The sequence below is a fragment of the Molothrus ater genome, chromosome 6 (genome assembly GCF_012460135.2).
Source record: "Molothrus ater isolate BHLD 08-10-18 breed brown headed cowbird chromosome 6, BPBGC_Mater_1.1, whole genome shotgun sequence".
Taxonomy (NCBI): Eukaryota; Metazoa; Chordata; class Aves; order Passeriformes; family Icteridae; genus Molothrus; species Molothrus ater.
Window position 1 is genome coordinate 11082705 of NC_050483.2, and position 23057 is coordinate 11105761.

At 42.6% G+C, this 23057-nt stretch overlaps 1 protein-coding gene across 1 annotated transcript in view; it reads right to left on the minus strand.

Annotated features, from left to right (window-relative positions):
• Positions 1-3497: 3497 nt before the first annotated feature.
• The window catches only part of SWAP70 (switching B cell complex subunit SWAP70), a 36147-nt gene continuing 16587 nt past the window's right edge, over positions 3498-23057 (minus strand). The window contains 10 exon segments of the mRNA XM_036384051.2: positions 3498-5533; positions 5855-5951; positions 7315-7513; positions 8276-8295; positions 8297-8443; positions 9589-9696; positions 13044-13225; positions 14498-14606; positions 14862-15008; positions 17529-17756. Of these exon segments, the coding sequence (XP_036239944.1) occupies positions 5424-5533; positions 5855-5951; positions 7315-7513; positions 8276-8295; positions 8297-8443; positions 9589-9696; positions 13044-13225; positions 14498-14606; positions 14862-15008; positions 17529-17756 (1347 nt within the window). The 3' untranslated portion in view covers positions 3498-5423.

Genomic DNA, 23057 nt, shown 5'->3' on the forward strand with positions numbered 1-23057 from the left:
GTGCACACAGGTGTTAAAAACTACCTCATTAAATCTCCCTCTCAAGGCCTTTCAGAACGTTTAACTGTTTTGCATCATACCCTTCCAATTTTAATTTCTGCTGGAGGTGAGATGCAGCTACATTTCCCAAACATCATTTCATCTTATGTGTTAAAACAACCACTGGCCTTTCCCTTTTTTTGAAGGATGGTACTTTTGGCACACCCAGTGTTAAAAACGCCAATCACTTGTTTTCAAAATTTTAAAAGTTTAATAGTAATAAAATGGTTATAAAAATAGTAATACAATTAGAGTAATAATAATTTGGACAAGTTGAATTAGGACAATATGAGACAATAGAGACAAAGAGTTACGGACATCTGGGTACCTTTTTCTGGGCAGCACAAGCCCAAAGGATTAACCCTTAAAAACAATAGCCTGTTGCATATTCATACACTTGATACATGATGCATAAATTCCATTCAAACAGAGAATTCTGTCTAGTAATCGTCAACTTCTTCCTCCAAATCCTAACAGCACCTTCGAGGCGGGAAGAAGTTGGTTTCTTCTGATAAGAGGGCCATAAATTCTTCTTCTCTGAAAGATTTAGGTGTCCTGTGGCTGCTATCTCGCTGCGAGTCTTTTCTAGAAAAGTATCCTACATAGCATTGTTTCTATTTTAACAATTTTTATAACCTAAAACTCTATTTAACACAGTACTTAAGAGAATTAATACAGCATTACTTTCTAACACAACACATATAATATTCATTTTAATATTTGCGAAAAGCCAATCATAAAATACATGCATTTTTCACACCCAGGAAGCCAGTCCATAAGGCAGTGCTTTTCTGCAATTTTGAATCCTGCCATTTTCCAGGTAGCTGGAGTTCACAGCGAGAGTAAGTGTGTGGAAGCCACAGTAGTGTGTCTAAATTGTGTCACAAAGTTTCTGTTTGCATTTTATTTTATAATCATATATATGTATATATAATTTATTTAATTTTTAATATATCTATATTTATAATGTGTTTATATTATATATGTATATCATTTATTTATTTTACATGTATCTATATATATATATATACATAATATAATTTATTTTGCATTTATTATTATATTTTATTTTATTTTGGCCCTCATGGCCACATGAGCTGATGTCCTCTCCTCACACACGCCCACCCCGTTCGTGGCTGGAAGGGGCGAGCCCGAGTCCTGCTCCCAAAAAGAGGAGTACGTGATGCTGAGCACGTCCTCGGCTCGGCCCCGCTCCTGCAGCCTCGGGGCGCGCACACAGCACCTGGGCAAAGGCTGTGTGCAGGGAAGGAGCCTCCCTCTCACGTGTTTCCTTGTTCTGCTTTTAGGGAAGCCGCACGGCAGCCCGAGCTGCGCCTGCAGATGCGAGATTGCGGGATGCTGTATCCCACTGCGCACATTGTCCTCCTGCGGTGCGCCGCGGTTTGTTCGGAAAATATGTCTGAATTAGCTCACAGCCCCGTGGTAACAACAACAACAACAAAAATCCATTTTTCCCAGGCTGACGGGACGTCTGTGGGCACACTGAGCTAGGAACAGCCCGGGCTCCTGGAGCAGGGGCAGGGCTGCGGTGGCCAGGGCGGGGAGGCGGTGGCGGTGCCGCAGCCGCGGCGCTTTTCCCGGGCAGGGCAGGAGCGGCAGGGCGGCTGTCCCGGGACACCGCCACGGCCGGCAACACCGCGGGATCACGGTCGAGGGACGCTGGGCTGGTTCACCACGAGGTGGCAGCCGGAGCCCGGCGATGAGGCAGCCCCGGGGCCGGCCCGGAGCGCTCCCGCTGTCCCCAGCTCGGTGTCCCGGCGCGGGCAGCCGGGCGGGGGGCGCGGAGGCTGCCACGGTGACCCCAAAAGATTTGTTAAACAAACAAAAAAACCCAAAAATCAACCAAACAAAGAACCCCCAGACAACAAAAATACAAAAAAAACCAAAACAAAGGCAGAGAGAGACACAATTCTCAAGTCACGAGACTAGGAAAGCCCCTAAAAATCTTGTTAAGTGTGAAAGGAATTTGCCATTCTCAGAGGACAAGTGTACAGCACACCTGCCGCCCTTCAGCACCCCTTCCTTTCGGAACAAATCATGGCCTCTCACCCCAAAGCAGCTGAAAGGCCTTGTGGATATCCCCTTCCTGGCCCTGCACCGGTTTGCTCAGAAATTGTTTACAAACTGCTTCACATATTTGAGATAAAAATCAGAGCAGTTCTTCTCCGTTCGCTTTCACTGAGAGGGATGGTGGAGCTCCCATTCCAGGTGTCCTGCATGACTGAGACACAGCATCACAGGATAGCTAGGGCTGGAAGGGACCTCAATGATCACCTGCTTCCAATCTCTCTGCCATTAACAGGGCCAAACAGGTGCTTCTTTTGACTCTAATGATCACCTGCTTCCAATTCCCCACCTTCCCAGGGTACAGATTCTGTCCCAAGACACTGTTCCTTGCCCCGCAGAGGCTTTGCTTTTGTGGCTGCTCATGCAGGACAGTGAAACAGGAGTAACATGAGCTGCTGGAAGCCAGCCTGTTACAGTTTGGGAATGTGTGATCCAGTGAGCACGGCTCATAAATCAGCTCCATAAAATGGTCCCAGGGAAAAGAAAACAAAAACAAAAACCCTAAACCAAACCCCATCCTGTTTGTAGAGGGAAACAGCACGGTACTGGGGTTGTGGTTTGCAGGACTGCTCCAGCAGCAGCAGGTAAATGAAACCTCAGTCTGGCAGACAGAAACAAGTGGGCTGAGCCCTGCAGTGCACAGCTTTCCCCTGGCCTCTGTGTAAGCCTGAGGCGTAGTTAGGGCTTCTTGGGCAGAGCAGTGGCATCCCTAATCCCAGAGTTCAGCGGGATATCCTGACCAGGAGCAGGCTCGTGGCTTTGTGGGAACAGCAGGGCAGTTCCACGGCCCCACGGGATGCCGGCACAGCGGGATGCAGATTTCCATGCCCGGCGGTGACTCACGGCTCTGTGCTCCCTTGGGATGCTGCTCAGTGCCGCTCTAAGGGGCTCATTCTCAAGTGGTATTTTTGCTCGGCATGCAAATAGTTTAATTTTTAAACCAACCACACCCCCCAGCTTTACTGAGCAAGGCTTCACACAAAGCTTTTTAATTTGCCAGAGCAAGCAGAAACGACTAAACTAAAAGGAACGTTATCTCATTTCCTCTTCTGCCAGACAGACAGACAGACAGACAGATAGGGCTGACACATTGTGAGGGGCTGCTGTGTGTCTGCCCCAACAGCTCCCTGCTGAGCCTGCTCTGCCCTTGCCCCATCCTGCAGCAAGGAGTACTGAATATGAACATTTGAGAGCAGGAGCGCTGCTAAAACAAAGGCTGTTTGTGTTATCCTGCGACCACTGCCTTTATTATGCCTTTAACATCCCATTGATCCGACCACTAAACTTCCTCCACACAACAGTCACTGGATTTTGAATTCCAACAGGCCAAAAGAAACCCAGGCAATAAGACATCCATTAATTCCAAAATGTAAATGACTTTATATTACTTTATTAAACAGCCATTTCTAAAGAACAGTAAAAAATACGAAAACATGCAGCATTTGTTGTTCTGAAAAAAAACATTGTCCAAAATAAAGACTGTTAGAAAAATTAAACAAGTTTAGCCCCAATACCCCTTCTGCTCTCCACCTAAGACGTTTGGTAGTTACAAATACTGTTCCAGCTCCCTTAGTAAAGTTTAACCTTGTGTACATTAGTAACTCTATTACAGGTGGGTGGGTTTTTTATTCACATTGCTTCTGTAAATGTGATCAATTTTAAAAATGCACTGTTATCAAGTTTAAGGAACTACTGTTTTCCTGTACAGTGAGTATAAATAGGAAGATCCTGGATTTTCCTGCCATTCTAATCAGCACTCCATTTACTGAAACATTAAAGATTTCAATTAGTACAAAAATACAACCAGAGAATAAATGTCTGAAAGATTCAGTATTTGAGTGAGTCTTAGTTAATAGGCAAATAAAATACTATTTATGACTTCCAAATCTGGACACCACTTCTGTACAGCTTCTGCTCTTCCAAGACCCAAGTATCACAGTGCTGCGCAGCAAGGCACTGCTTATCCTCCTGAAAAATTCACTTCTTATTTACTACAAATAATTTAACATGTAGCTGAACTAACAAGCAGGTGAGGGATGGATGGCCAGGCTACAGTCAAAGCTGCTCACAAGCCACACCAGTGGGCACCTGCTTCTCGAGGGGGCATCTCAAAATGTCTGTACAACTTGGCAGGAATCCTGCTTTACTGAGCAATGCTGGTGTGGGAGATCTGCAAAGCAAAGTCACAGCCTTGTTCCTTTTCCCTACAGAAACAGAAATAACTGGCTTTGTCCCAGGAGAGAACAGTAAGGCACAACAGCAGCCTCTTTGGGAAGCCTTGGTACTAGAAAGACTGAAGTTATTTTATTGACAGGAATTACTTTTTTTTTTTTTCCTAAAGCAGTATCACTACACATTTATCACTTTTATTTAAAAAAACATTTCTTCTTACATTTTTTTTAATCTGGCCTCCAATTAAAAGTAAGACAGTGCTCCATCTAAAAATGGTGGGATGCTATAATCAGATTGCTTGCACAAACACAGCCTTGACATGGAGGCTATTTGCCCTGTGTGTGCTACCACCTTCCACTGATCTGTTTCAGAAATCTGTGAGCCAAAGCTTCATCTTTTATACTATGAAGAGAATTCTCAAGGCTTTATTTAGCACTTCTCAAGTATGAGACAGTACAGAAACAGTCTTGCGCGACTACTTTTTCCAAATGTCTTGCAGCAGTGTTTTCTACATGCCTATCTCCAGTTCTTTTGTTTGGATTCCTGCAAAGATAGGGAAATAGGACACCAAATCCAAGCAGGCAGCAGGCACCCACTGATGGCAGCCCCCCCTTGCCAAGGGAATGTGTCTGAGCACCAAGCACTGTGCAGAGAGCAACAGAGGGACAGCAAAAGTAAAAGGAGGAAGGAAAGGTAATGCTCCATCTCAGAGTTAGACACAACCTCCAGGACTGATTTACCCTGGGTTGAAATGATACTAAACTGAACCAGCAGAACAACTGCTTCCCTGACCTTCTGGAATGAAAGTGATGCTGCCTGACTGGTTAGCTGCTGTCAGATTGTTACAAGCTACTATAGGAACAACTCTGTCACAAGCTACATTTCAATACAAACTTTCAGTTGCAAAGTCTTGGAAACGTGAGGGAAAACAGCGTGTCCTGTCAGACTCCACCCACTGGAATGGCTGAGCTCTGAGCAGACCCTCCAGCCTGGCAAACAGCATTTCATGAGCAGAGAGGCCCAACCTGCTGAGCAAACTAAACTTTGTAAGCAAGAGGCTGCTCTGTGCAAAGCAGGACGAGGGAGGTGGGCTCCTGTTCTGGGCCACGTGTCAGCTGCCACTGTCACTCTGAAGTGGCTTTCTTCCCTTTCCAGCTCCTTTGTCTCTGCTCCAGTTCAGCTTCAGTGAAGGCAGCCGGGCCCCAGTTTGTGATTAAGTGAGGATTCTTGGAGCCTGGAAGATGGAGAGCAAGACCTGAGACAGGCAGTTCTGACAGGGACATCACACTCCCACAATGCAGTGTTCAGGCTGATCCTTGCTTTGTTTTAAACATAAAAGAAACAAACAATATTGATAATAAAATCATTATAGTAGGGCAAATAGAGGGAAAGACTTGGAAGCCCCCATCAGCAGTTCTCACCAAGGGTGATATTTATAGGCTGCTGTGAACCAGTAAACTATAGGAAAAGGCAGACTTCAGTAAGCCACCAAGTGATGTAAGTGCATGAGACAGAATAAATACATATTTTTGTAACTCTTCTGTTGATAACTCACCTGGCTCTATTAGTCGAATCAATCCCTCATGATGAGCTACTTTATCTTTCCAACTCTTGGTGTTGTTAGCTGCTGTTTCCAACTTCTTCTTAACCTCCTGAAATAAGACAGAGCCCACTTGAAAACAACAGCTTTACTCTGCTTTTATATAAAGATACAACACCTTTTAAACCAACAGCCAGAACCATGCTTATTCCCCCAGCTCTCTGTTTAATGTGGAAGCATCCTAAGTAATTTAGTCACCACCAAACTCCAAAAAAAAAAAAAAAGGTGACAAACCAGAATCCTAAAATAACAAGGTTTTACAATATTGTGTAGCTGTGTAATGAATCTAGTCTTCATTCTTCAGCCTAGACTGGTTTTTTGGACAATTCCAAATGGAAGGCTAGAATTTACGTTTAATTATTTCTAAAATAATTGTTTTGTGGATTTTTTTTTTGTGGTTTTATATGTCTACTCTACTCAGCAATTCCTTTGGAGTAGTAAATGATGCTTCCCATACAAAAAGCCTGAGATGTCACCTAAAAAAGAGCCAAGTACTGGCCAGAAGCAATCTTGTGATGATGTGAGATGTAACACCACCCTGGGAAGTTGTAAAGTGGCCACAGCTACCCCAGCTGGGCCCTTGCTTGCAGTGAGTGCAGCATTCATGCCCTGTGCCAGGCGAGACAGGCTTGTCCTTCAGAGCTCACCCCATAAACACCCTCCCCTGCTAAACACAAACCCAGCCAGGCTTTCTTTCCTGACCTAAATAAATGCAGGATCAACACCTCTCTAGCCCTGGAAAGTCTGCAGCGCTTCAGCCTCTGTACTTGCTGGATTCTGGCTCTTATTTCTTCCATGAACAGTTACTGACCTTCCCCAAAAGCACTCAGTAGAGCAGAGAGCAGGCCTGGCTTTTGGGACACGAGGCTCTGCTGCACACTGAGAATCTGAGCTAATGTATCTGACTATCTCCTACCTATCCTTAACTTCCATTCAGTGCTAAATACATTGTTGAGGAGTAGGTGCCTACAGTAACACATTGACTTTTCCTCTGTAGAAGACAATACAGTGCCATAACATCATCAGAACACTGCAAGAATTACTACATCAGAAGCAAAATGCACCCAGTTATGGCAGCAGTGGGACTGCACATGAAGTGAGACTGCAGTACAAGACAAATGTACACAGAGTATTTCAGGATGTGACTGAGCTGGCCTGCATGCAAATTGTGACAAAAATAAATAAAAGAGGTTCAGAGGTGTGTCCTGAAACAGGTCCTCTTCTTCAAATGTAGATACTGGTCTAGAAACTGAGTAAAAACTAGAAAAAAAACCAACAAAAACAAAAACACAACCAACCCAACTGTCCTACCTCTTACAACTTTTGTGCCATAACCCTTAAAGAAGCATAATATTGAAGAACTTCAAATTCAATCTGTTGCTAAGGATGAGAGGTTGATGACCAGAGCAGCTCACCTCATACTGCTCAAGGGCCTCCTTCCTTTCCAACTCAAGTTGTTTCAGTTGCTCCATGGCCACTTGAAGAGCCTGTTCCTTCATCATTCTCTGGTTTTCCAGCTCTTGCTTCTCTGCTTCTGTCATCTGAATGGTCTGTTGCTGCTGCAAATGCCATTTTTCCAGTTCAGCTCTCTTTGCTGTCTCCTCTTCCAGCAACCTGCAATGGGGATTGTGATGTTAACTGCACTTTTCACATAAGTCGTATCCATGCAGGGAACCCAAATTAATTAATTTTTTCTTTCCTCTTTTTTTTTTTTTCAAGAAGGAAAGAAAATATTGTTTTTAAAAAAGCTTGGGAAGCAGGGGAAAAGTTATTGTTTGTTGGCTTGCCTTCAGTGTCATGCCAGCAGTGCAAGCAGTCTGACTGTTACAAAGGGCTATTCAGAAAATGTAGTCAATAATGCAAATACACAACACAGAGCCCCAGAAGAAACAGGCATGCATAAGTTATCTTCATTGTCTTAGGAGGACTGAGTATATGAAGAAAAAAACCACACTCCACAAAGCCACTGTAAGAGGAAATTTAACCCTTTATCCTTACAGTTTAAACCTGTGATAAAATACAGCAGAAAATTCTTTTTACAGATACTCCTTTATAAAATAAACAGCTGAAAAACCTGTACAGAGTGATCTCAGTTTTTCACATGCTGACATGCACAACACCTGATGGAAAAATAACTGCACCTGCTTTTCCAAAACTGCTGAGCTTGCCCTCTGCTAAAGGCTAATCAGACATATTTTAAAAATCATGAACAGCAGCTGCAGCCTTCATATCTTAAGGAAAAATAAAATCTGTGCTGTGTTTAGACTTGAAGATAGTTCCCCATTCCAAGAGGCAAGCAGTCATTAGTAGCAGGGCACAGGTACCCACTGTTGGCAGGGGGGACTGAAACACTTTTCCACCTAGTCAAAGCCATACCTGGCCTGAAGTTTCCTCACAGGTCTCTTCATCCTGACGTGCCTGTTTCTCATCCTCCAGTGCCTCCTGGAGCTGTTTGTACATTTCTTCCAGTTCACGTACTCTTTGTAAATACTGTTCCAGTTCAGATGATTTCTGAGCAACCTGCTCTTCCATTTTTTGTCTTACCTAGCAGCACAAATTTGGGACACATAAGCTACCATTCAACTCAGGTTTCCAATTTTTAAAGGAATTGCCAGCTTTCCCTCAGGCCATGTTTCCAGAGACAAACCTCTTCCTGCTGACTGCAGAGCAGAACTGATAAAATTGAGGCTAGATCTGCAGATGTGGAACTAAGAGCATTTAAAAAAATAAATAATAACACGGGCTACTTATATTGACCTACTTCCTGCAGCACAGGATTTCTACAGGGGTTCAAACCTAATTTCAGTCAGCCTGATCTTGTCGCTTAGTTTACACATACACAACTGAAGGAAGAGAAAGGTTGTAGAGAGGCCAGACATGAAGGTCAGGCTGCTTTAAGGGCACTGTTTTCATTCTCCCCTTGGCAGCAGTGTATCTCACACTTCTGTCTCTGGATGATGGCACAGTATGGATAAAGGGGGGTGGAATGTCCTGCCCCATTGGTCTGCAGGCTGCTCCCCTCAGCTGACCCAAATCCCAGTGACCCAGAAAGGGATTGTATTCAGGAATTCATGCTCAGCCCATAAAGCAGCACTGTGTGCATTAATGTCCTGAGATGTCCCATCACATCACTTTTTCTACTTCTTTTCCCCAATTAACAGAACAACCTATCACAGCCCCTGAAGACTGAAAATCAGCTCTTTGGGGAGTCTTCAGTGTAGCTGAATAGTAACAGTATTGTAAAGCAGCAATACTTATTTATTTTTTATGTTTATGTGTGTGTATAATTGTAAAAGAACACACAGCATAAAAAAGCTGTTCTAGGAACACATAAAATGCATTTTGCTTATTCATACAGCAAGTACTGGCCTCAGGTTCTCCATCTCTGAAAACTGCAAGGGGAACTTCAGTCTGCATTTGTCCTCCAAACAGTCTATTTTTTTTCCCAATTTTCCAGTCATATTTAAACCTTGAATGCTGGACAAATTGTAACCAAGCTGTTCCACTATTTGAATTCACCGGTAAAAATATTTTAATCCTCCATCTCAAATAAACGCAACATAGATTCCATTCTCCAGGCTCCTGCAAAACCTGTGGAATCCTTTCAGTGGCTGCCTGTGAGGGAAGCCCTTGCTGAACACATGCTCCCTATGTGGAATAGCAGCAGAACCCCTCGTTGCACTTCTCACCATTTTTTCTCTCTCCAGCTCCAGACTGAAGCGATCTTGTAACTCAACTTGAGTCTGAAGCCTTTTCTTCTCCTCCTCAGCAGCACGAGCAGCTGCTGCTTCCAGTTGCTGAAAGAGAAGGGTGGGGGGTAGGGGGAAGAAAAGAAGGAAGAAAACAATTTGTCAAAACTAAATTATTTTGAGGGAATGGAACTTTATTTAACAACTTTTGGTTTTTAAAAAAACTGAAGAAGCCTTCAAAAGCATCAAGGCACCAGTTTGGGTTTTTTAATGTCTGAGACTACTCACAGACTTTAAATATAATTTACTATCTTGATTGTTTGCAAGACAATTTTAAATTTACCAATGAAAAGGCAATTACCTGACTATCTCCAAGTTTCCTCAGAGTCTTGCTTTGCTCAAATGATAGAAATCACTGTATTTCCTCCTCTACCTCAATAGGATAGAAAACTTATCATGAAAAAACACATTTCAAGCAGGAGTGCATAGGACTTCCAATAGGGAAAACATGCCAGCAAGCACAGAGTTCACACAGAAACAGAAATGAGAAGCACTGAATTGCCATGGGAAAGCAGAAGTGTCAGGAACTTTGACTAGAATAAGTGATTGTGCTATTGTGAATCATCCCTCTAACATCCCCTAAACTGCCAAGTAAGGTAAATAAAATCCTGGTCCATAATCATCACTTGAAATTAGGAGGAACATTAGCTAGGGCCTGGGAAACAGCTGCTGATACCTTTCCACCTCCTGCATCTTATTTTACTTTTGTTGAATCTTGATTTCACAAATAAGGACAATGGTCACAGTTGTTCCTTTTGCCAGGATTTCAATCCCTGCAAGGTTAGAAATCTTCAAGTACCAGCCTAAACTTTACCAGTAGTGAAAACAAAACCATTCTTTCACAAAATTTTCCTAAGAAAGTTATCTGATGCTTTTTTTAAAATATGCTGGGTTATGGGAATTGCTTCCACAGACCTTTAGCAAGTGCAGCGCACAACATAAAGATGACAGAGACCTGTTGGAGCAAGCCCAGAGGAGGTGACACAGGGACAGGCTGTGCAGAGAAGCTGTGGATGCTTCATCCCTGGAAGTGTTCAAGGCCAAGTTTGATGGGCCCTGGAGCAACCTGGTGTAGTGGAAGGTGCCTCTGCCCACAGCAGGGGGACTGGGACTGGATGGTCTTTAAGGTCCTTTCCAAACCAAACCTTTCTGTGATTCTGTCATGCTCCTGAAGGTACCACATTTAAACCATGCTCCCTCACCAACCTAGATGAACTAAAGAGATGCCCCAATGATTAAAACTGCCAAGCTCCAACTTTCACTCTTTTACATGCTTGTAGTACCGCTCTGGTCTCAAATAGATGGGAAGAAGTGAAGGAGAAGGTTCAGGTTTCTGGGTTTATGTTGCAGAACACAGCACAGAACTGCTCTCCTTTGCAAGGCTTAAATGATGCCAGTGTTTGAGAAGCAGCACTCTTCCTCTGCCAGGACATTCAAAAGCATGTCATTGTAGTCAAATCCAAGATGCCTATTTAAGTGAAATCTCCTCTAGATTTCCTTCCCCACTCTGAAATTAAACAAACATTGCCAATTCTGAGCTGAGAGAGTGAACATGCAGAGTCAGAGGCAAGGGTGGGTGCCAGGCCATGGCCAGAAAGCTCAACAAGAAAATTATCTTTGTCCACTCAGTATCAGCAACTTCCTGCTTCATCCACCAAAGCTGTTCCTAGCAGGTAAGGTTACTGGGAACTGTGCACTTCAGGGAAAAGCCACAAGTGTTGGAGGGAGGAATAGAACAGGAACACGCCATTCCAGCAGGCAAAGACAGCACAGAGTCCCCAAAGCCCATGCAAGACCTCAAATTGAAACAAAAAGGGTGCACGTGTCCTGTGCATGCTCTCACACAAGGAAGAACTTACCTTCCTGTCTGTTCAATGTGCATATGTCAAAATTTCAGTAAAAAATATGAAAAAAATCTATTTTAGACAATAGCATTTATTCTTTTGGAATACTCTACTGCAGGAGCTACCAGAATACAAACCAGTCCCAGAGTGCACTTTGGCAGATGCTGCATAAATGGTGGCTCACTGCCATCAGCAGCAAATCAACCTCTGAGCTTCCCAGAACAATCCAGTTTCCTGAAGCATTTACAAAGCCCTTTCCTTGAAGAACAGTTTTCTAACTAATCAAACCCTTTCAGTTCCTCCAACAATGTGCCTCCTCCCTAGTTCCACCCAGGCAAAGTGCAATAGTTCATGTCACAGCCTAAGACACCTTCCTTGAAAAATCTTTTTGATCCAACCCACTCCAAAAGATGCTTCTGGCCACAACTCTCTGTGATTTTTATGAAACCGTGATTTTTATGAAACTCCCTGGAGCCTGCCAACATCCCACTGCTCCTTTGGGGTTGCTCCCATGTTGCCTTCCCCCCTAAGTGTTTTTCCATAAAGTAAACAATGCAGAAATCCTACCTTATTATTTCTGTTAATGGGTACATTACTTAGCAGTAGAAGGTAACATAGGCTATCCTTCATTGTCTATGTTGCATTCTGAATCTTAAACACAAGGTAGACTACAGGTGCCAAAATTAAATTTAAAAATGGTTTTCCACTGTCAGACTCCATTTAAGGCAAACAGAGTAATACTTACCTACATCAGGACTATCAGTGCAAGACTAATTTCAAAAAAGACAAATTTCTCCTTGCCACAAATTGTGACAATGGCAAGACTTTAAAAAATGTGGGTTTTAAAAATTTTGTTTACTTTCTAGACTTAAAGCCCTAAATGTCCTCACAATATTTATAGCTGCAAAGATCACTGAATTTTTTTCTAAGGGCTGAAACTGGTGGGTTTTATTTATGAAAAGCCCAAACAATGATGCAGATTTGTCCTAAATGGGAATGAAAAAAACTTACATTAATTTAGGGAGGTAGTGGAGACATGTAGAGTAAACAAAGGAAGACCTGTACTGCTCTAGCACCAGGGACTCAGCAGCCAAAATGTAAGGCAGCAAGTGGGGAGGGTTTTGAATTAGAATATTGGGTTCTAAGCTATTCTCAAGGCACACTCCACACTAAAAGTAAGAAAAGCCACATATTTTGTTTTTAAACATAAAAATTATAAAAATTCATCTGTGAGAAGAAAAGAGTTCCCATAAACATACAAATAATATAACAAAACTTGGGTAAACTATAGAAGAAAATCTTCATGCAAAGCCCCATGTTTGACATATGTGTCTGACAGAAAAGGAAAACTGAAAACATTGGTTTCTCCTGTCTGCAGACACCATCAACAGAGCTGGCAGGCTCTTCTTCACCAGACTGCTCAGTACAGGGGCATGACACAAGCACAGCTGCTCTGGAGGAGTCTGCTCCATGTGCCTGAACAGCGCAGAGACACCAGTCCAGCCACAGGCACGGAACTCCGGGCTGGAATGCCGGCAGCTCCGCTCCCACCTTGCGCACGGTCTCCAGCTCCTTCTGCTTGTTCTCGTTGGCCGCCTGCAGCTCCCTCATCTGCCGCTCCAGCTCCTCCTGCTCCGCCTGCAGCTTCTGGCGCAGCTCCTTGCGCTTCTGCCGCGCCTCCTTGTGCGGAGGAGCGCTGCCCGCCCGCAGCAGGCTCACCGTGCTCTGGATGGCTGCGGGGGACAGAGGGGAGCACCGTGAAGGGCAGCGCTCAACTTTCTGGGTAGGCCTGGTGAAGAGACTCGCAGTGCTCTGCTGCGCCGTGCTGGCTGCGGGGTTGGGGATTTTTGAATGTATTTTTAACTCAGAGAGCACTGTTGTCAGTTGTCCTAATTCTCATCAGGCTGGCTGTCAACACAAAGTTGTGTTGACAGAAGTGAAAGGCACTTAGCTCTCAGTGCTGGCTGCGTGCCACAAGGATAAGGTCTAATGCAATTGACACAATGCAATTCCACTGCACTATGTCAATCCCAATATTGATTTGTAACAGACTATGGACATAGGAGTCACTCATACACCCGGCTGCAAGAAAAAACCCCAACCCTTGAGGATCTCTTACTACCTAGACTCAGTGACTTGGCAAGGAGTAAGGTGTTACCTGCCTTCCCTAGAGCCAACTTAAACCCTGAATTCTTAGATACTCCAAGGGAAAACTTTCTCCCAGTAAGACAGTAGCTCTCATTCACTTACATGCGGTGACAAAATATTTAAGACAGCAAAGCTGAGGAGTGGCAGATGATTTTGGTATTTTATTTACATACCACAACCATGAAAAAAAAGTCTTCTTTTGAATCATTCATCATACACCTGACTTTGGTGCAATGAACACATGCTGCAGGTAAAGAGGGAAGTGCAAATGAAAGCCCAGAGCTCCAAATATTTAACTGCTGCACATTCTTCAATGGCATTGGCAACAACAGCTTCTGCAAGGGCTTCTACCTCACTCTGCAGATGGATGTACCCATCACATATCTGGGAAGGTCTCACAGCAGGGGAGACCTATTCCCTTTACTGTGGGACTAGAAAAGCAAGCCCTAATTCCCAGCTTTATCCTCAGCTCACCAAACCATACTACTTTAAGCAGAACTGTACAACCAAAGCCAGTATTTTACAGTGCCAAAACAAACAAGCTTTCCCTTTCTCCCCAAAAGCAACAATTTACAAGTTGCTTCCCTTCCCCATCCCTAGAAGTACAGTGAATATAAAAAACAACAATAACAACCATTTCATTTTGGTTATGGCTGCCTGAATTGAGGCACCTACATGACAAAATCTGATTTTCCTTATGTGGATCTTTAGTTCTTCCTGAGTCTCAGACCCCTTAAAGTTCCATGTGCCCAAAACAGATATCAAAAAATCACAAGACAAGAATTTCAAATTTGAATAAAGCACTGCTGTAAGAATTCCACTAAACTTTCACATAACTAGCATTTTTGAAACCTCACCTTGAATCCATTCCTGCTTCTTCTTTTTATCAGAGGCACTGATCTCAAAGGTTTTATCAAGACATTTGATGAGAAAAAGGCATTTCTTTCCATCTTTGTCAGGCAAGGCCTAGAATGGGTAACAATAAAGATTAGCTTTGCAAACAGTGAAATCTAATTTATAAAGTCAAACATCATTTATGCACTTATGTGTCACAGAGCTACAAATACCAGTACTAAGAGCCTTTATTAAAAGGGTGTTTATGAACTGGTGTCATATGAAGTAAAAAAATCTCTGTTAAAAGATACCAGGAGTCAATCCCACACACAAAAAATTATTAATTCTGATCTTTATAGACATACATTGTTTTTGGACTGGTTTTACCTCTACACAACAGTTGCCATCCAGTATGATGTCTCCCTTCTTTTCCTTTAAATCTTCACTTACATAGTAGGAAATAATATTGGGTTTTAGCACAAACCATCGTTCCATCCAATTTTTCCGTTTGTGACCTTTTTTCAGCATGTAGCCCTGTTAAAAGCAACAGAGTAGCTGAAATGCCTCTGCTGAGCCATCTGGTTTTTTGGTTATGTAAAGATGTAAAGACCCAACAAAGCACACAGAAAAGTTACCTCATAGCCCCAAACAATTTCAAAGTTAGCCAGTATTTCAGTTGTACCTTCCATTTCTGTAATCATATTCCCCAAATACTTACATACTTTTGTCTGACAGTTAACTTCCAAAAAAAGTCAAACCACACATGAAACTGAAACACCAACATCAATATAAGCTATGAACAAGTCATATAGAAAGTATACTCTGTATCCAGAGTATTCCAGATTAAGAAGATAAAGAAGTTGGAAGGAAGACCATGGAACATTTTTCTGTAATGGCTTTCATCTATAACTGAAAGACCTATTAACGTTTTTAATACATACAAATGTCCTTGTACTAAATATATATATATATATAGCAATGTGCTGTGGCATACTTAAGCCAAAGATTTCTTTCTCTACAGGTCTGAGGGGTAAGAAAACATTTAGAACAGTTGAAGAAGCTTTTTTGTTTAAAAAACAAACCAAACCAAACAAAAACCCAAGCCACCCCTACACATACAGCTTATCTGTGCTCAGCTTTTCTAGCCACTGAAACGTGTCCAGAGCCAAGGCCGTGCCTATTCCCAGGTGGCATCCCACTCCCCTGCTCCACACCAGGAATGCACAGCTTTGTCTGCCACCCCCACACTCGGGGCTGAGCTCTGGGTGGTTGCAAGGTCATGTGAAGGACTCCTGCAGCTTCAATCTTTCATGCTTTGCACAGTCTAAGTCATAGCCAGGGTTTTTTTTTTCCTTTCCTGAATTACCAAATTTGCTTTCAAAGTCAAGTCAGACTAATATTTTCCCCTCAAATTTCTGCAACATATTTACCTATTATTTCAGTATCAGCTGCCTCTCACGTTCCAAGAACCCACTGAGAGCTCTTGAAAAGCAGGAGCTTTTTCACACCAACCATCACACAAAGACACATCTTTCAGAACACTAAATACCACAAATTTAACTATTGCTGCTACCCTCTGTAAGAATTAGAGATCCAGGATGTGTTCAACAAAAAGGGTAGCACAATGCTTGGTTATGAGACCATGTGTCATTAATTAATACCTTGAAGCAATTACGTGATTACTGCAATAAACAGGACAATTCTGAGAATCAACAAGGTACCAGGATACTGAAATCACACAGAACTCCGCCCTCCACCAGGTCAATAAGTGTCCAAAGTGCCCAGGAGGCACAGGGCCAAATCCTGACACAAACTATTTTTAAGTGTCAAAGAACCATTCAAAGGCACTCAGACATCCTTGAGAAAGAAGCCCAGGCACCAAGAGAGGAAAGAAAGGAGACACAAAACAAAACAAACAAACAAAAAAAGGTGTGGGAGAAGACACACAATGCACTATCAAAACCAAAAAGAAATCAGATTTTCTCACAAGTTTCAAGTAGGATTGAACTGACACTGGTTAATTTATTTTCATGGTACCAAACAGCAAAAGGACTTCATTTTGCCCTCAACTGACTTTATGTGTGTGTGTGTCCCCAGCCCTCACCTCCAACAGGCAACCAGCAGTTAACAAAAATAGACTTTTGCATTGTTCTGTGGGTATTCTGAAAGCATTTCCTGTGCCAAGACCTTCTGATGGTTTCTTCAGAACAGCTTAGGAAAGCCTGCCAAGAAATCCTTAGTTTCTCTCCTCACCAAGAAATCAAAGATGAAAAAAATTCTCTTGTCAGGTAAAAGCCAGTTTTAAAGAGCTGTCTAGGTAAACTCTGCTGTGACCCCTCAGGTCCCTGTGGTACTTCAAATTCCCATGAAAGAAATGCAGTTTTTAAAGGCATTCCTAAACTGATAATCCAGCCACTGGAAACCTGAAGAAAGAAGTTTGCTAAGAATACAAAGGCCAGCATGATTTCTGGAGTCTGAGTGCAGGTAAATAAGCTGTCAGTCATGTAGCCTGCTAAGCAGAACAAGAAGGGACAGCCCTCTGGAGCTCTTCCACACCTTTCTGCCCTGTTGAAGTGGGGCACTTGAGAAGCCAAAATACCCTGGTCCAGACCCCCTTGTTTAAATACAGAGCTTGTGCCCAGCACAGCTGCCTTTCCTACAGCATAACTGAAACTACAGAATAGCATTTCCAAGACTGAAGAGCTGTAAACAGAACTGAGAGCATGATGCAGCTATTTTGTGGACTAACAAGCAGCTGGTACTAGTGTAAAAAAGGTAATATTTCAAGTCAGAGCCCACTTTTTTCACTTTCTAAGAGCAAGCTCTCCCAAGAAGCAACTCATTCATAATACTGCTACAATTACAACAATCTGAATAGCAGCACAATTTCTTTTATAAAAATAAGCTCATATTAAAGAACCCTTACAGATAATTTACCTAATTTCCTCCTGCTCATCATTCAATAGGGTAAAAAATTTGAGCACAAATTGAACACTTTCTAATTAAAGCAATAAACAAGTCTACTTTAAAACATTAGTTCTCTGTGGTTCTTACCTGCTTGAGTACATCTAGGATGAGCTCATTGAAGACCTCACTGATTGCCATGGACACTGTCTGCCTGTCCATTCCTTTACTGAACTGCCCGCTCCCGATGAGGTCGATCAGCTCCCACGCAGAGAGTCCCTCTCGACTGGTGTTGAGAGCAATCTTGTAATGGTCAAACTGCTCCTGCTGCCAGCCTGCTCCCATGGCTTCCGTGATCTTTTTCAGCAAATATTCAATCTGTGCAGAAACACAAGCAGAAATCCATCATTTGCAGAAAAAACCACATTTGCAAGTGTTTGAGAGCTATAAAGGAAGTTTCTCCAGAGACTCCCATTACAGTGAGTTTCCTATGCTCACACGTAGGCCCCCACACGTAGGTGGTTCAATTAACAAAGGTTTTAAGCTCCTGTCTCAGCTGAACTCTTCACTGCCAAGCCCGTCCCTCAGCTACTCTCTTCACATGAAAAAAAGAATTGAACCTGACAGCCTCATTTAATATTTCAGATTCCTACAGAACACATGGGACCTTCCCTGCAATGGCTTCCAAACTGTGAATGACTGAAGCGTGAGAAAGCAAGAAGTTTCAGAAAGTATTTTGCAAGCAGAAAGCAAACAAATAACAAAAAAATAAGAACTAGAAGTGAAATGAAAAATGACCAAGGTATGATCTACACCTGACCCCTCTTCTCTAGCTCTCAAGCACTCCATCCCTGGACACAATCCTGACAGTTGTATCAAAAGAAATAAAAGAAAAAATATTTCGCATCTGCTTTTGTTTCCTAAATAAATTCTCCTTGTCCTTTAATCTTTCATCACTCTGTAAGCATTACCATGCACAGGACAGTAACACCAGTCAAAACAAACAGAAGAATGAAAAAGAAGCAAAGAAGGCTGGGGCTCTTCAGTCTGGTTTTTTATGTTGGTTTTAAACTCATCAATGTTCATTCGCAGTATTTTAAAGTAAATCCATCTACAGTATCTACATCTGCAGTATTTTAAAGTAAACCCAGCTCTGAGGACATGCAAATGCTTTTAATGACTCTCTAACTGAAATAATAGGTGAGGGCCTTCCTGCTGCAGCTCAGAGTCACCTTTTAGCTGGTCTAATAGGCTTTTGAGTCTCTATGCAAGAGATTTGGGAGTACAAAGAAATTAAGGAGTGTTTCTGTCCCCCACACATTTCACCACAAGGACTGCCAGGCCTCAATATATGATGGCTGCTGTTTCTCTCTCCTCCAACAGGCACAGCCAAGTCCCTTCCTTTCCCCCATGTCTATGGTCAGGAAACACAAGTGTGCAGTAGCACAGTAAATCCCAAATCCACCCTGCAGAGGGATGTGCTTTTCCCACTATTTCAGCTCTTGGTGTCACAGCCCCTGCTCCAGGGCATGTGGGTAAAAGCTGCAGAAAAAGGAGAAGCTGCAAAGCTGCTGCAGCACCAGGAGGAAAGTTCCTGCTCCTCTGAATGAGCTGGAGTACACACACCTCCAAGTTGTGCCTGTCACATCCTCCTCAAGTCTCTCTTAGGAGAAGACAGCCCAGCCAGGCACAGAATATGCTTCCAGAAATTGTAGAGAGCATTGTTTTTCAGGCCAGCCTTACCAAGTAAGACACTTCAGTAAGTTTTAGCTCCTCGTGCAGTTCTTAGTAGCAAAGATAGGGTCTAACAGAGGCCTCTGCAAAAGTGGCATTCAAATTCACAGCCTTTAAAATAAGCTTTGCTGATTTTCACTCTCCAAAATCCTTAAGTTAAAAGACAATTCAAGGCTTTCAAGCATTGACTACCATAAATCCTCAGTATTCAGCTACAGGCAGGAAGCAGCTTACTTCCTACACCAAACATGTTTTATAGAAAAAAAAAAAACCAACCCAAAAAAAGCCTTCACAGAGTGCAAAAAGAGGAGCACTGAAAAGCTGTTTCAAACCTCCTAAAACCTTGATTTTTTCACCCACGCTCAAAACACATTCTGCCAGTCTGCTCATTCCCTTTGAGCATCAGTTCTGAACTATGATCCTGAACTGGAAAGAAAGCTAAAATAACTCAGACTTAATTAGGTAGATGACGTATCTGACAAAATGCTACAAAGTAATAGTAATTAAAAAAAAAAATGAACTCCAACTATAAAATTCATTGTTCCAGAATTTCACCACCTCTTACACTGCTTGAGGCATGGCAACTTAAGGCCTCAAGTTCTCAAAGTCCTTTGGGTAATTATCTAAAAGTTCCAGGTCTCACCTGCAGACAATGGAACACACACACAAAGAGCACACCTGAATGAATTTTTTCCCATTTTTGCTCAAGCCATATAAATAAAATGTGGATCAAACTAATGGTCTGGAAATGATGCAATGCAGAACTCTTGGCTAGTACATGTTATCACAGAATACACTAAAAATAAGTCAACACATTGTTTCCTTTAGTGCCATTTGTACACTTTTAATCTTTTTTTGGTTCATAGATTAGATTTAACCATTTAAGTCTGTCAACCCCCATCTACAAGTCACTTACATGACTACAAATATCCTACAACCTCACTAAAGTACATTAAATACTCATTATTTTAAATTACATTAACTCTTCTTAACTGAAAAATGACTTGTGCATGTTACAATACAATTTCTAAAATTTAAAAAAATTAAAGGTTTATCTTGAATTCAGTCACATACATGGCTAACCAAAGTTCCCAGAAAAGGTTTATCTGATCTATCTGCTCAACAGCAACAGTAACCTTTGCACAGCATGAATATGGAAGTATGAGGTAAATACAAAGAAATAAGTTGCAAAAAGTGTGAAAACAAATAGCAACCACCCATTAGGTGCTCAAATGAGGAAGCCCTGAGAGCAAATGACATTTCCCCTCCTCCACAGAGACATGTCAACCCAGCAAATAACTGACAAATTAAGTCTCCTGTCTCAAATATAAACTACTCTTGTGGCTAAAAAGCAAAAGTGAAGTGATGTTTGCTGCTATTTTAACAGGGCCTTGCTTTCAGGTCAAAAATATGCAAAACACAGGTGCAAAAATACCAGGGAGTTGTTAACACTCATAAACCAGTAGGGACCTAGTGGCTCCACACTACCAAAACCAGCTTCCATCTCAAAATTTTCAGCCAGAATTTTGCCAAGACAAATCAAAAATAATAACAAAGAACAGAGCTCTAACATGAGTCTGTTTGGGAGCTTCTTTCAGAGGGCACTTTTCCCCCCACCATGTTTCAGTGTCTATTTGTTTTCCTCTTCCAGGTATTCCTGCTTCCATGGGGAATGAAGCATCATAGATTTTTCACAAATATTTCTGATACACGAGTAGGTCTCTTAGAATGAGAAAAATAATGCCAAGGAGGCCTTCATGCCCAGCAGAGCACAGCAGACAAGGCTATTCTGGTTCACACTATTCAAATAATGTTTGTGATATTAACAGAGCAGATGTTAAAAGTCTACTCACATTGCCTAAAATTCTGTGGGAGTATATGTTACTGGGCCACAGCCATGAAAGCAGTCAGAACCCCTCTCACAGTCACCAACTCCTTTTCTTCCTCCCATCAGAACATCACTTACTTTTATGTAAAATATTTGTTTCTTCCTTTCCACCAGCAAAACTGTGTTCATTATCCAGCATAAGCCACTACCTTGTTTCTTTTTTTTAATATTGAATCAGTGTTAAGTGAAGTATAGTAAAGGTCAACTCAAGAAACAACCTGCTGTGTGAGCTGAAAACTATTTCATATTTCAGCAGCCAAGGAAGAAGGCAGTGAGATGGGAAGAATGCCAAGTCTTCCTAACCAAGGGACTAAAAATCTTCCTAGCTACTGTCATCAACTTTTAGAGATCATGAGTCAATTAAAACCCCACACAAGCAGCTTTCATCCTCTTTATATCAGTTTCAATGTAATTTCTGAAGGGCCAAGGGTCAATTCCCAGTATTTCATTCACTCTTTCAGTTTCTGGTACTAGAATGCAGAACAAGGAAGCAAACATGGCCATAAAAACACACTCCAGAAGAATCACTACTGGATCAGATTCTCACCTCCCCAAGCTAAGGAAACATCACCTCATTTTGACATGCACAAAAAGCCACACAAGGCTTATTCCTCTCAGGAGGATTAGAAATGCCATCTGTTAATAAATTTGAAGACTTTTGGTTAATTATCTAGAAGTACCAGGTCTCACCTGACCTCTTAAATTGGAGGACAAGTGAAAAATGACTGTACAAATCTTTCCTTGTGAAGCCAAAAGCAGCAAATATGTTTGGCTTACTTGAAACTGACTGTGAACACTGGATTACAACACTGAGTATGCAGCTTGCAGCATGTGTATCTCTGAGTTTCACCATGAAGAATGGCCCAGAAACACAACTAACCACACACCACAGCTCTCAGGCGATAAAGCATTCCCAAGGCTGCAGTCACATGTCCAGAAATAAGAAAGGGGAAGTGCTTGAAAACCTTTTTATAAAACAGAAAATGTCTGGTTAAAAATTACCAAGACACACAAATAAGTCTGTAACAACTAAGAGGTGACTTGTAAGGAAAGCTCATGACAAATAGAAATATTTCTCCTCTTATGAATTCAGTTCTCTCCACCTTTTTTCCTTCATTTTATCCCTCTCATGGAAGAGGTAATACCTGCAAGAGCTGAAGGAAACACACACTTGGATGTGTGCATCTCAGATGATCTAATGGAAAATCTGGCTGTGGGGAGGGGAAGGAGGTCCCAGCCAGTCCCTGCTTTCTGCCTTGGCACATGAGCACCTTTGCAAAATAGACATTGATGGATCTCTGCTCCTTCCCAGCTCTTCTGAGTGCTCTCAGCTGCCCACCAGTAGGCAGCAGAAGGAACACTGGAGTGCAAGGCCATTCCCAGCTGTGCCCAGTGCTCCCTGTAGCCACCAGCTCCTGTCCCTGTGTCACCTGAGTTCTCCCCGTAACACAGAGGGATCCTCTCAAGCTTGAAGTCACATTCCAGAACTGCACATCCCAACCCAATCCCTTCCCCACACTGGTTTTACAAGCCTTATCTCTCTCAAGTGCAGGGCTGGCATCCCTCCTTCCAGGGCAGGTGAGGAGCACAGGCCAGTCACTGCCTCTGGCTTTCAGCCTGGCCTCTGCTGAACAAGCAGCATCTGGCCCTTGCATCACCTCTCCACTGCTTTCAGATTCTCTCCTCGTAACTCCTTTCCTCACCTTGCTCTGCCTAAAGCTCTTCTCAGCCTGCATCTCTGAATCCTTTCCAAAGCAGCTTCTTTTCCCTTCTCTGGATGAGCTGCAGCCATTTGCTGCCCATTGAACCCTTGGGCAGGGAATCAAGACTTACACTTGTAGCTGGGGGTAACACCCTGCCACATTCAGCTGCCTAAAAGGAAAGGGCCAGCACAGCAGCACCAGTGCAAAAGTACATGACATGGGCAAGAAGGAAAGACAGTGACTTCAACAGTTAGTCCGCACAGTGCAAATAAAGTGAAACTGCACTCAAGCAGTAGGCTTTTCCAGATATGAGATCTATGAAGTGACAGCAGAAACCACTTATCTCATTTTAAA